This window comes from Patiria miniata, unplaced genomic scaffold (assembly GCF_015706575.1).
Source record: "Patiria miniata isolate m_02_andy unplaced genomic scaffold, ASM1570657v1 HiC_scaffold_7, whole genome shotgun sequence".
NCBI lineage: Eukaryota > Metazoa > Echinodermata > Asteroidea > Valvatida > Asterinidae > Patiria > Patiria miniata.
In genome coordinates this window covers 45,129,120-45,142,241 of record NW_024037074.1, presented here as the reverse complement: position 1 = coordinate 45,142,241, position 13,122 = coordinate 45,129,120, and the positions used below count along the sequence as shown (strand labels likewise).

Here is a 13,122-nt window from a genome sequence, read left to right as displayed (position 1 = left end):
CGGTCGTTTTTGCTTCCAGGAAGATCCGGTTCTTGATGCACGCTGGCTCCAGATTGACACTGCTGTGCGTACTGATAGCGTCCACTAGCAGCTGGGTGGTGGATCTACTAGTGATGACAGATTTCAACGAAGTGAACATATCCGGCAAAGAGGTGACTGATCTATACATTGCGTCCATGACGCGTCCACTGACTCCTGTGAGCATGCTCATTCTAATATGGATTGCAGGTGAGTTTCTAACCGTGGAGGAATTTTGTTTTGTTTAAACAGAAATAAGACTTCAACGGATGACAAAGTTTTCTTCCGTAGTGGGTCCTCCACTCATGTTCAGTGTTTTATAATTTCATAAATCCAGCAAATAATGTGAAGCTAGTGAGATGGAAATTTATTATTGCCAAATTATTATCAAATACCTTACTGGACTGTTTTGGTCTGATCTCCACTGCCAGCTATGCCGAGAAAGGTCTGGTTTTGGCAGAGCGTGTCACATTTAATGTCTGTTTTTATCGCCTTCTCAGGTATGACAGTCCGTACCATCAAGCAGCTGTGGACCCAGGGTGCATCTGTCTATTTCACCAACGGCTGGAACGTCATGGATTTTGTCCAGCTGATCCTATACTGGATTTTTGTCATTGCCGGCATTACTGCATATTTTAAGGTGTGCGCAGTTTAAAAAAATTATAGTGTAATCCGGTGAACAAAAATAGACGCCCTTTTGGTGGTGGTGCCATGCTCATGCCACATGCTGTGGGCACGGACTTTGGTAACACCATTGGTCAAAGGAGCCCGGAGTACTTGCGTACGTACCTGAGCGCGACTCATGTCAGCCTGGTGCCACCGGGCCACAAAATGAGTCTGAACCCTAGCCGCCTATTGTAGAGTGATTTACTATGAACCGTCATCACTGCTGCAAATTCCAACACCATGATAAAATGCTTACAAAAACTGGTGGACTCTGATTATTGGTGGTATGCTTAACCCCATGTAAAGCATCATCAGTTATACTAGTGCAGTACTCACTCTAACAGATTCCAACAAACCCTGGTGTTGGAGTTTGACTGGATGGGGATTGTTAGGGTTAAGGACATTTTTTCAATTTTTTTCTTACTGCTGAGGAAGGCACGCAACCTCTTTGCAGTTCCGTACTTCGCTCAGTTCGATAAATGAATACAAAATGTATGCTGTAAATATGAAAATGTGGATTTCCCGGTCATTTCCATTGTGCAAGTTTTGCAGCCATTTTTTGGAAGCTACAGAGGGGTACACCGGCATTAAGATGGAATGATAAGTGATATCTTTGTCTTTTTGTTTACCCAGTCCCTGGATATAGCTGAAGCCGAAGGAATCTTTGCGAGGGTGCCTGACATCAAGCAAGCTCTCTCTGGGGCTAACACCAGGTGAGCCATCTGCTACATGTATAGTGTAGGCTTGGTTCCAGACATTGATTGATAGTGGATGCCACACAGTGTTCTGCAGTAGCGCCCTCACTGGACATATTGTGAATCCCTCAAACGAGGGAATTCTGCATACTGGTAGCTCGTTGAACTTCTTTCTTTTTCTTTTGCGGCATTACAATCTTATAGATATTATAACGTGCATCGCACTGTTTCCCTATTGCCTGTAGATCTGTTCACAAAAGCATATGTATAAAATGAACCTAATGGCAGTGGCAACATTGCATGTATTTACTACTTCATTGCGACAGTAATGATTGGAAATTTCAAACTTTCCTTAGGTAGGAATCATAAATATAACAACATACACAAGTACTGGAATCATCTCACAAGAAATCTAGCAAAGTCAGATTCGGTTTTAAAAGAAGAATGAATTTACCTAAGATCTAGTGTGTTTGCAATAATCCATGTAAAGTAATTTGAACAGGAACACAAATATGATACATTTTTTAAGTGAAAAGGATGCTGTGAAAAAGTTTCCTGTCACTTAAAAATTGAAATGTCATGAACTGCTCGGTATACACCATAGAGCATCTAAAATTCCAAAATGTTCTGGTCCCACGTCGTATTGGCTTTGTGCTTCCTACCACCTTAATAATTGTAAATTCTTCATCTGGAGATTAATAAAGTTTTCTTATGTCTTAGAAATATTAATTCTCCTTGTTTCCAGTGCACACACACCTGAAAGTGCAACAGAATTGCCGGGAGCAACAGTGACTTCAAATAATGGTGAGACCATGATTGATAAGGCAAAAAAAAAAGTCTCCGGTTTCTGGTATGTGCGCGCGTCGCCGTAGCCATGCGCGTCGGCAAAATGAAATTTTTTTTTCAATGAAAGATGATGTCTCAAAACCGCCAAACTCACTGGTTTGACTGGAATCCTGCTACTACACAATTTAATGTGTTGTTATATGGAGTTATGATCGAGAATAAGCTTTATGTGGCCTCTCTGGACTCCCATATATTTGCACTAAGTTTAGTCGGACACCATTTGCAGTCATCAGCCGACAATTGAAGCCAAAAAACAGGTAAAAAAAAGCCGCGTCACCCCACCACTTTTTGGGCAAGCTCCATACCAGAAACCGGAGACTTTTGGGGGGGCCTAAGACAAACAAATTATTTCTGGGTTCTCAAGAATTCTGTGCGAGGGAATGAGGACTGAGCACTCTGAATGTATTTCCTTCCCCTTGCCCCCAACCCTGTTTTTTTTTTGCTTGCAGAGATGCAAGACACAGAGCACACCTGGCAAGACTTCCAGGCCCAGCTGGTCTCGGAGGCAGCCTTCGCCATCGCCAACGTCCTCAGCTTCCTGCAGATCCTCCACCACCTCCTGGCCTTCGCCCTGCTGGGCCCCCTCCTGGTCTCCTTCACCGGCATGGCCTACGACGTCCTCAAGTTCTTCATGATCTTCTGCTGCCTGCTGGTGTCGTTCTCCATCGGGATGACGCAGCTGTACCACAAGTTTGAGGCGTTGGAGGTCAAGGCCTGCCACCTGGAGGCAGAGACGTGTGGGGACACGCCCTTCCTCAAGTATGTTTGAGTTTGTTTTAATTTTGCTCCTTGAACTTAAAATTTCACTGATGACAGTGTACATTATGAAACATCAGATAACCGCAAAGGGAAACTTGTGCAATTTTACACAGTTGTCATACATGTAAATGCATGGGTACCTGTGAGGGCAGATACGGGTACCTGTGTGGGCAGAAACGGTTACATGTATTGTGATTTGGCTGTTTTGTGCAAAACTGGCAGTATTGAGCTATCTACTCCCCAGCGCCTTGTAAATATGTGACGTATTTTTTTTCTTTTATATGAAAATATGTGACTTGAGTCACGGGTCACCATGTAAGCTCGAGTCCGAGTCATTATGGTCGAGTCCGAGTCATTTTCCAATGTGACTCGAGTCAAATCCGAATTACGAAAGATGTGCCTCGAGTCCGAACCAAGTCCGAGTCCTGTGACACAACACTGCAGCATAATGCTGTGCACTGGCCAGTCACTTAACTGGCGCAACGTCAAGAATAAACAGACTTTAAAATAAAAGAAAATATGCTTCTGTCCATGTAAAAATGACGGTTTGTGCAGGATTGTCAGAGAGCAGTTCAAGCCTCAAGGATTGTGTGACAATACCGGTAATTGATATTTTCCACAACTGCTCAGTATGAAAAATTAATCATTCTACCAACAAAGGTGCGCTGCCTACTGAGCTAATAAAGCTTGGGAGGCTTGCTTGAGTGAAACTGAAAGGCGCGCAATAAATAATGACCAATTACCAATTCAAGACAGCTGTTATTTTCGGTGTTCGCCTCTGCTCAAACAATACGCTTGAACACTAAAATATTAACAGGGATACGGTATTGTAGTTTGACACTAATTTATTTCCCACTAAATTGTGACAAAAGCCATCAGAGCGAGTAGCTCGGGAAATACTTAAACATTTATAATGATTGACAACAACACAAAAGAGTACAATTATGGCAAATTGTAATGACAGGAGTAATATCAAAATCAATTAGTTGCCAAAGGAGCCTTTCATTGCACTTGAAAGAGGTTAATTCATATTCGTGGCCAGGTCTGCCAAAACCAGGGATGCAACTCCTCCCGCTTTTGTCTGATTTCAGGCTTTTTGCAAATTGTGCAAATTATTGGCACCATAGGCCTATGTATAGTAGTGGGAGAAATCGGAGAATTAAAAATCCATGCACATCCGATTTTTTTTTGCACTGTTTAGTGCTGTCATATAAAAAGTGGGATATTTTGCAAATTTGCATAAAGTGTGCATTTTGTTGTCTATATACATGTAGGGGGGAATGGTTTGACTTCTCTAAGACAAAGAAAATATCCTTTGTTTAATTTTGTTTGTTCTCAATTTAATAAATGTCTTTAAACATGTTCAAGAAATGTTGGTTCAAGAATAGCAATACAATGTTTACAATTAAATTGCCTTTTTCAGGCCAATTTTCCCCCTTTTTTTCTCAATAACATGAACATGTACACAACTAAATAATCTACATGTACATTCAAGCCTTGAGAACCATATCTACAAAATGTACAAAGCACACAAAACAATTAATCCCTACAGTGATTGTGCTTGAAACAACATGCACTGAGTGTAATTTTAAATTATGATTTTAGACACTAGTTCAATTTGTTTATTTTTTTCACAATTCATTACAAATTTGCTATCAAATATTTCAATGTGTACATACATGTGCATTTGCTTTGTTGTGCAGCGGTGCTATAACTAGAAATATTGCACGTTACTTTCTGTAAAGTGCATTACAAACAAGTTTGAACAATCTATATTATATAACAATCAGAAACACACCTCAGAGTACATGCAGAATGTGCCAGTGTCTTGAAACTTGGTCGGATCATCGGAGCGAGTTGCGTTATTCAGTTGGCACAGTTTCTGTCCTCCTTGCGTCTTGATGTTGAAGGAGTGGCATCGGCGCTCCTTGGTGCAGGCGGAGCCGCAGCCGGTGATGGTCCCGGTAACAAATTCTCTGATGACATGGTCGACGAGGCATGAAGAGGTGAGACGTCCATTGGAGTCGGTAGAGAAGCAGTAATGAAGGGGACGGACACAAACAGCTCTTTGATTTGTATTACACGTCAAGTCATTCCACTTGCCATTCCATGTTCCCCTGATTTCAGCACAGTCTTCATTGCTTAGATGATTTGGTTCGTCTTTTTTCCAGTTGAAGAATGGCTCACCCTGGCCTTGCCCCTCACACACCCATGCCTTCTCTTTCTCTTTGTCACTGCAATCAATCCAAACACTCTCCGAACTTGCCTTCATCTTAAAAATGAACTCATTTTCAGGGAGTGAGTGTGGAGCAGCCATCTTGCCTCCCATGTCTTGGCAGGCTACGTGGGACTCCTCCCAGCTCGCCCTCTTTTCAGTGAGGCGATAGCAAGAACCCCGCCAAAGCGTCCATTTTGGTGGACATACATGCACTTGGTCATTAGAAGATGGTAATGATGGGCAGAAGTCTGAACCTAGTACAGCTGTCGTCAGCACTACAATGCCGGTGCAAAGGCTAACAACTTTGCACAACAACATCATGATGATGACTTAAGGAACAGTTTATAGTCTTTGACTCGATCCAAGCGTTTTTAGATGAGCAAACTATAGTTGATGTGCATGCACCATACAGTTCTTCTCTGCTGTTTTCTTAAAGTCAGCAAAACTGTGCAGCCTGGCTGATGTTGCCGTGGATGTGGTGCTATTATCGGGCTCTGTTTGGAAAAGTAACCACCGATTGGTTGCATTTGGACCATGGCCTGACTGTCGACTGATGCCCCCGCTGGCTGCATGGCTTTATATAAGCATATTGGGACATCGACACAAAGTACTGGGCATACAAAAATTGATGTCTGCTTACTTGTAAGCTGACCCTCGTTCATCACTTTTACATTATTGCTAATGGATGACACCATTAGAATTCAATTGACTAAATGACAAGAAGTGTAACCTCGACCATAACTCATTGATGCACCGGGATTTACTCATCAAGCACTTGTCACGTACGCTTGTGTTGTGGGCTAATTTGCTTTAATAAATTAGTGGGCAAAAGCTCTTTGTTCTTGAAATGTGCTACACATGTAGACTGGAAGTGTAAATTTATGATACTGCATTATTCAAGCCAGCAGTTTGAACTCGCACTTTTTGGGGATCTTATTAATGAGTTGTCATCTTATTGTCCTTGAGCAAGACACATTACAACAATAATGTGTTCTTGCTTGGTCGTACACCAATTTGCACAAAGAATTACATGTGTTCTTGCTACAAGTACAGGTACGTTTCAGCCGCACTTCCAACTGCGCATGTGCGATTCATAGGGTTATTTGTACAGGTCTATACAATCCATTCTTTTGGCCAAAAAAAAAGTCTCCGGTTTTTGGTATGGAGCTTGCCCAAAAAGTGGTGCAGCGACGCGGCTTTTTTTTTTTTTTTTTTTACCTGATTTTTTTGCTTCAAATGTCGGCTGATGACTGCAAATGGTGCCCGACTAAACTTAGTGCAAATATATTGGAGTCCAGAGAGGCCACATAAAGCTTATTCTCGACCATAACCCAATCTAAAAACACGTTAAAATTGTGCAGCAGCAGGATTCCAGTCAAACCAGTGAGTTTGGCGGTTTTGAGACATCATCTTTCATTGAAAAAAAACTTTTTCATTTTGCTGACGCGCATGGCTACGGCAACGCGCGCGCATACCAGAAACCAGAGACTTTTTTTTTGGCCTTTTAATGTTCTGATCTCTGATTCTGACAGTTTTGGCAAGTCCATGGTGACCCTCTTCTGGTCTTTGTTCGACATGGTTGACCTGGGAACCCTAAGGGTCAATGACAGTCTTGTCGTCACAAACACCGTCGGTTCCATCATGTATGCTGCCTTCATGCTGATTGGCTCCATTGTCCTGCTTAACGCACTCATTGCGATGATGAGTAACACGTACACCAGGGTGGAGGTGGGTACCAGTGAACATTTTATAAATAATAATAATAATAATAACTGTATTTATATAGCGCTTTTTGCCAGAGGATACAAAGCGCTGGGGGAGAATGCAACCAAAGCCAGGTAAATGAAGTATATGAACATATGAGACCCATTATGAAGCACCTTTTTTGCTAGGTGCTTATAGCTGTCATATATTCTAATAGTTTCAACCTCGTTTCCATGGGTACGATCTTACTGCGCCATGTTGTTTCCCATCATGCCTTGTGCGATCTTAACCCCTGGAATTGTGTAATTTAAATGTGCCAAATGTGCACGGCACAGTGCTTCACATTTTGAAAGGTGTCATATGTCAATCCTTTCAAACATGAGATTTCGACGTTTATGTAAAATGTTAACAGACATGTGCCAAACCTAGTGTCACGTGGCGTACATTAATAAATAAATACATGTACCTTAAATCACTGCGATGTGACCTTTGATAACTGAAGGTTTTGAAGTCCTGCCGGACACGAAACTGAGCATTCGACGTTACAATTCCCATTGGGCAAAGCAATGGTTCCACACACAATGAACGTGATTACCAGAATCGGGATTTTTTTTCTCAACAAGGAAAACTCAGAGGTTGAGTGGAAGTTGGCACGCACCAAGATCATGGCAGAATACATCAGCGAGAAAGCCTCCCTGCCTCCACCCTTCAACCTTGTACCCACGGTCAAGTTTGTGCTGTGGCTTTTCAGATATATCCCTCGTAAGCTCCGTCGGTCTGGCTGTCCTGCCTCTCAGGTTTGTACATATGTACTTAGCTCATCACCTGATAGTAGAACCCGAGCTTTGGGTGCGATGCTTCATCAGGGGGATTATGGCTTGTAATTCCTCTGATGAAGGTGCATCTCACCGGAAGTTCAGGTTCTACTATTCGCTGAGCACTACTACTTTCACTTTTCACATTTTCCATGCTCTACAGTGCTACCCAGCATCTCCACATTTGTTATGTATATGAATGTATGTATGGAGTGTTATTGGTACTGAACATTTACTTTATATGGCCTCTTCTTAATGGATAGATTTTCCAGATATTTCAAATGTTGTACAGTGTATGTACTCTTTTTATTGTTTTCTTTGCAGCAGCAGTTTCGGGCAACAGACCAAGAAGGCCTGCAAAATGCTGCATACAAGGTACAGTATAACATTGAAGTTGAATGTTTGTGCACCGATGCATGGATTTATAGTTGATTGTTGGTTTATGTACAATCCTGTTGCAGATCAGGGCTGAAAGTCACGGTCATGAAATTTTACTATAAAATCAGAAAGTGACTAATTAATTCACTAATATTGTCCCCCCCCCAATTTTTTTTGACGGTGGGTGCCAGTGTGATGCCAATGGTGGGTATATTCATAAATCCTGGCACTTGATCACTATGAACAAGGCCCCCTTATGTGATGGAAACATTGTGCAAGCTATTGTGCGAAGCTACTGCCCTATGACATATTATCTGAACAATAGACCCCTCTAGACAGCCATCTTCGTAGGAAAATTACCACTGCGTATTCAACACCATCAGCTACGTGTGTGCCCAGTGAACAAAATGTTCTTAATACGTGTGCATGTATGATGTAGCTCAAAATTTCTGCTTATGCCAAATTGAATTAAAAATTGCAGATTTATAATAGTGAGGTTCTTGTTTTGCATTACAGCTGGAAGTTCTTCAAATGAATTTTCCATTTTGGTTATGAGGGACCAGTGATACTCACCTAATTGAATGCCTGGCAAGTTGGTTGACTACTTGAAATTTTCTTGCCTTGTAGGTGGTGTGGTTTTGTTTTTTGGGTTTTTTTGGCATGCTTTTTGTTCCGCGGTTTCATGGTTTGTTCTGTCCGACGCCTCATAGGTCCGATGCCTCATAGCTCCTCCGCCTACTAGCTCCTCCACCTGATAAGTCTGACAAATTAAAAGCCTCGTTTTTCCAACGTTGGACTTATGAGGTGTCGGACTTTTCTGCGGCGTCGGACCTATGAGGCAGAATAAATAAATTGTATGCCTCATAAGTCCGATGCCTAATAAGTCCGAAATTTTGGACTTATGAGGCGTCGGACCTATGAGGCGTTGGACTTATGATACGGCCTCGCATAGATTACCTGTATTGCCTTACGGTTAGTCATACGGCACATGTGAATGCATAGACACATACAGTACAGATGGATGCACATACATGCGGCAGTGTTGTAGTCGAGACCCTGCAAGACCCTCACAAGACCTTCACAAGACCCTCACAAGACCCACACAAGACCTCCAGTCTTAATTCCAATACAAGCTATTCAAATGAACTGCATCAAAAGGCATTCCCTTTGTCATTTTTAGTGCCTGGTTACTTGTGGCTGGTCTTGTGATGGTCTCGACTACATCACTGACATGCGGGGTGTCCCACACACTGGAACTCTTAAATAGCGCCATCTATAATGTTCCGTCTTGTGCATTGGGCAGCTCCTTGTGTGGCAAGTTTGATTTGCTTGTTGCCTGGTTTGTCATAGCCTGATGGCTTACTTTTTTGTTTTGCTGTCATGTCAGGCATGTTGACTATATTTTTTTGTCAATGTATCGGTATGTTTAGATGACTGAGATTTCACTCACTAATTTACTTTGATTTTTGCCGTTTGCGAAGCCTGTTTTGTTTTTAATTCAGCAGATTTTTAATTCCCATCTCACTGGCTGTTAATTAACCATGTTAACCAACTGAAACGTTTTTAGTGAAGAAAGAGTAGCACGCATATTGGAGGGTTTCCTTTTGAACAGAATGAAATTGTTGGATTGTTTATGATTTGTGTGGTAGGAGGCAAGTCTTGTTTTGGGAGAGCGCTGCCTCCGAGCAATGGACATGGAGAGAAGTGAGTCTCAGACGAGCAGTGACCTCAAGACACTCAAGAACTCGGTTGAAAAATTCAGGTGAAGATAGTTCAGGGGAAAGATTTTCTAAATTACCTTTCTGTGTTTAAACCCGCTAAACCCCCCCCCCCCCTTCTTTTTCAAATTTCTACAGTCGGGCAGTTATGGGATTTTGTCGCATCGGTGACTTCTTCTGTTAGAGTAGAAGATGTGGAAGGAAATAATAGTTTTGGTGGCTGGAGGAAAAACCCAAAATGATATTCACGGATCCACAAACTCGGGAAGGGACTGGAAACACAATCCACAGGGCTAGACGGGATTCGAACCCTGGCCACAGCCGTGGAAGGCGAGGAAAGTACCACTACGCCAACCTGATGCCCACATTTACTAGGCTTGCATTGTCTTGTGTTATTATAGCTGTGAGATGATGAGAATCCAGCAGCAGTTGACATGCATCCTGGAGATTCTAAACCAGACGAAAGGAGTGGTGGAGACAGGTGACTGCCCTGCTGAGGAGGCAACAATTGCAGATAAAACATCTCGGTAAGGAGCGCATCAGCTGGTATGTCAATGATGCAAATCACATTAAGAGGGTTCTACTTTTTGGTCGGTTAATTTTTGCATGTTTGATGGTTTTGAATTTTAAATTAGTTTTTTTTTTGCCCTTTGTTTTGAATTTGATTTGCATGCATTTGTGTCATTATACTACTGCTACTTCTATACTACTGCTAATAATAATAACAATTACAGATAATGAGTCATCAGGGAGACATTCCGGTAGACCTGTGCACAGTTTTGTTTCCAAACTTTAATGACCCATAACTCAAGTTTTGGCGCAATGCAGCTAAAATCAACTACAGTAACCACCTCTGGCTTTACTCCTTCTTGGGGAGAAGCAACGAGTGACAAAGTGCCTTGCCATAGATGAGTTGATAATAACCTATAAAAGTAAACAATCTTAGTATTTCAATGTGGAAGTCATCCAGGAAATGAATGTCAGTTTTTGTAATGAAAAAAAAATATGAAGGAACCGAATACCAGGGTAGCATTATTGTACACCAGGGGGGAATTGAACCACCGTCACCCGAGTTGAAAGGCCGGGAAGGTACAGGTACCACTTTGCCGACCGGGCTACCCATACCGCTGATTTTTAAAAATGTGGAGATATAGCTATAATTTTTTTATTATTTTTTTACTTTTACTGTTGCTCATCAATTTCGACCGTGCATAAATGTATTTTAATATTAGACGGAATATGAACTATAAAGTGGACTTTAGTTAGGCATGCCTTAGACGCATTTCTTTCATAAATAACATAAGAAAAGAATATGGTATATTGTTTTACTGCTCAAGTGTTTGCTTTGCCTTGTATATACAAATTAATGGTGTTGGTGGCTGATTGAAACTTTTGTTCTATTTTTTTATTTGACTTCGAGGGTTGGGTTTTTTTTTGGCCTGGGGTGATTGCATTCGTTTTTAAGTTGGTCTATACGTTTGTGTTTATGTATTTATTGTCAGTACCAGAAGTTGTGTTGAACACTTAGTGTTATTATTTTTTACACTTTCTTTCGTCTCTTTCCTCTTTTTTTTTTTTAAAAACTGAATTGTGGCAATTTGAAGTCATGTGGGAAATCTTATGCAAAAGTTTAGTAAATATATTACTTATTGACATGCAATGATTGACAGCTTTATGTATGAATTTTATCCATGATTCATTTTTATTTGTTTATTCTCTTCTGAAATAACTTTCTTCACAGTCGGTGCTAATATTTAACTTATTCTACACATTCCAGTGCTGCTATACCTGTAATGCAATAAAATAATGTTCCTTTGTAGGCTTACTTTTATACTATTAGCTTTTGTGCGGACTTGCAATTTGTACATTTGCCTCGGCTTAAGTATAGCTAATATTTATAATGAGAGGTTACTGTAAAAGCTAAAATAACCAGCTGATCTTAAGGCCCTGTCACACTGTCACATCCATGCATGGCGTTCATATTGCGTTGTTGAAATTCTTAAAAATGTAATTAAACGCCATAAAGACGCAGGATTCATGGCGCCAGTGGCTCAGCAAGCCATCAATCAGAGATAAAGATACGTCTCTGTGACGTCCACGGGAAGTCTAGGACGTCCGTGTAGCGTTCTTTACGAGTTTCATTAAAGACCAATAAGCAGATGCGTCCTCATGGCGTCCAACAAGTTCATACGACGTTCTTGGAGTCCTTATCGCGCGCTTGATGACGTGTGACGTCAGCAGCCAGAAGCGCGGGGTGTATAGATACTCGGGCCAAAACGGGCGATCGTCACCGAACTCTGCGTCACCATGCACGTTCGTGGAGTTCTCACGACGTCACTCCCATCTGCCTTCGCGTTGCCAGTTCGTCACGGCCGTTCGCGAGGAGTTCGCGCAGTCTTTACCGCGTTCTGGTCAAAACGCCGAGGCGCGGCGTTTGTTTTGTGCATGTCCAAAACGAACGTTGTAGTTTGGCGTTCAGCGAAGTCCTTGGAGTCCCCCTGAGGTCCTCAATCAACGAGTCCCCACGCCGTCATCTGCGTTCCCACCGCGTTTCAGTCAATTTTCTTGGTCGCGGTACGAACTCCATGCCAGCACGTGGTCCTTAATTGCCTTAGTTTGAGGTCACAGAAAAAGTGAAATGGTCGCACTTAATAACTGGCCGTTAATAAAGGTGGCAATATTTTACCACACTCACTGATGATATTCAAGTGCATGGTAGCCTATAGACGTACGTCTTATGCAATGTAAGGTTTATTGACTTTTGTACTGTACTTTTTGGTACCTTGATGCTATGTTAATGATCAACGGATAATGGTTTGTTAATAATCACGATTTTTGATTGACGAAGAATATATGCAGGGGTTTTAAATAATTTGTGTTGTGTTTTGTGTCATTATTACAGACACGACTAAAGACAAAAAGTGCAAGTGTGTGGCAGCACTATGCGATGTGCAAATAATTATCCTTGTGACTTTGTGTCGCTCGGAGTATAAACAGCTGAAACTCGCTGTGCTCGCAGTGGCGTCGCCAAGGGGGGGCCAGGGGGGGCACGTGCCCCCCCTGGAAAACCTAGTGCCCCCCCGAGTGCCCCCCCATCTGAGATTTGGGTTGGTAAAAAAATATATATATATTTTGTTATATTCAACTCCCATCATCTGAGTTGGTTAAATAGCAATTTCTGGAGATATCTTCAGATCGAATTTAGCATCAAATGTGGCACCATTTTGCATCTAGCCCATCCTCCGTATGCGAAAATTTTCCAAAGGGGAGGGGGGCACCCCCTCCCCTTAGACCCCTCCCCCAGG

General features: G+C 42.0%; 1 protein-coding gene across 2 annotated transcripts; it reads left to right on the top strand.

Annotated features, from left to right (window-relative positions):
* Nucleotides 1–2: 2 nt before the first annotated feature.
* On the top strand, nt 3–12,689 carry LOC119744896 (short transient receptor potential channel 4-like). Of its 2 annotated transcripts, none has more exons than XM_038221089.1 (10): nt 3–228; nt 519–658; nt 1,318–1,397; nt 2,125–2,183; nt 2,675–2,984; nt 6,735–6,930; nt 7,530–7,703; nt 8,049–8,096; nt 9,749–9,861; nt 10,219–12,689. In XM_038221089.1, the coding sequence occupies exons 1-10, from the start codon at nt 36–38 to the stop codon at nt 10,346–10,348; spliced, it is 1,443 nt and encodes a 480-aa protein (XP_038077017.1). In that variant the 5' UTR covers nt 3–35; the 3' UTR covers nt 10,349–12,689. The 2 variants fall into 2 exon arrangements, with proteins under 2 accessions (XP_038077017.1, XP_038077016.1); XM_038221088.1 differs by having other exon boundaries at nt 8,046–8,096.
* Nucleotides 12,690–13,122: the final 433 nt, after the last annotated feature.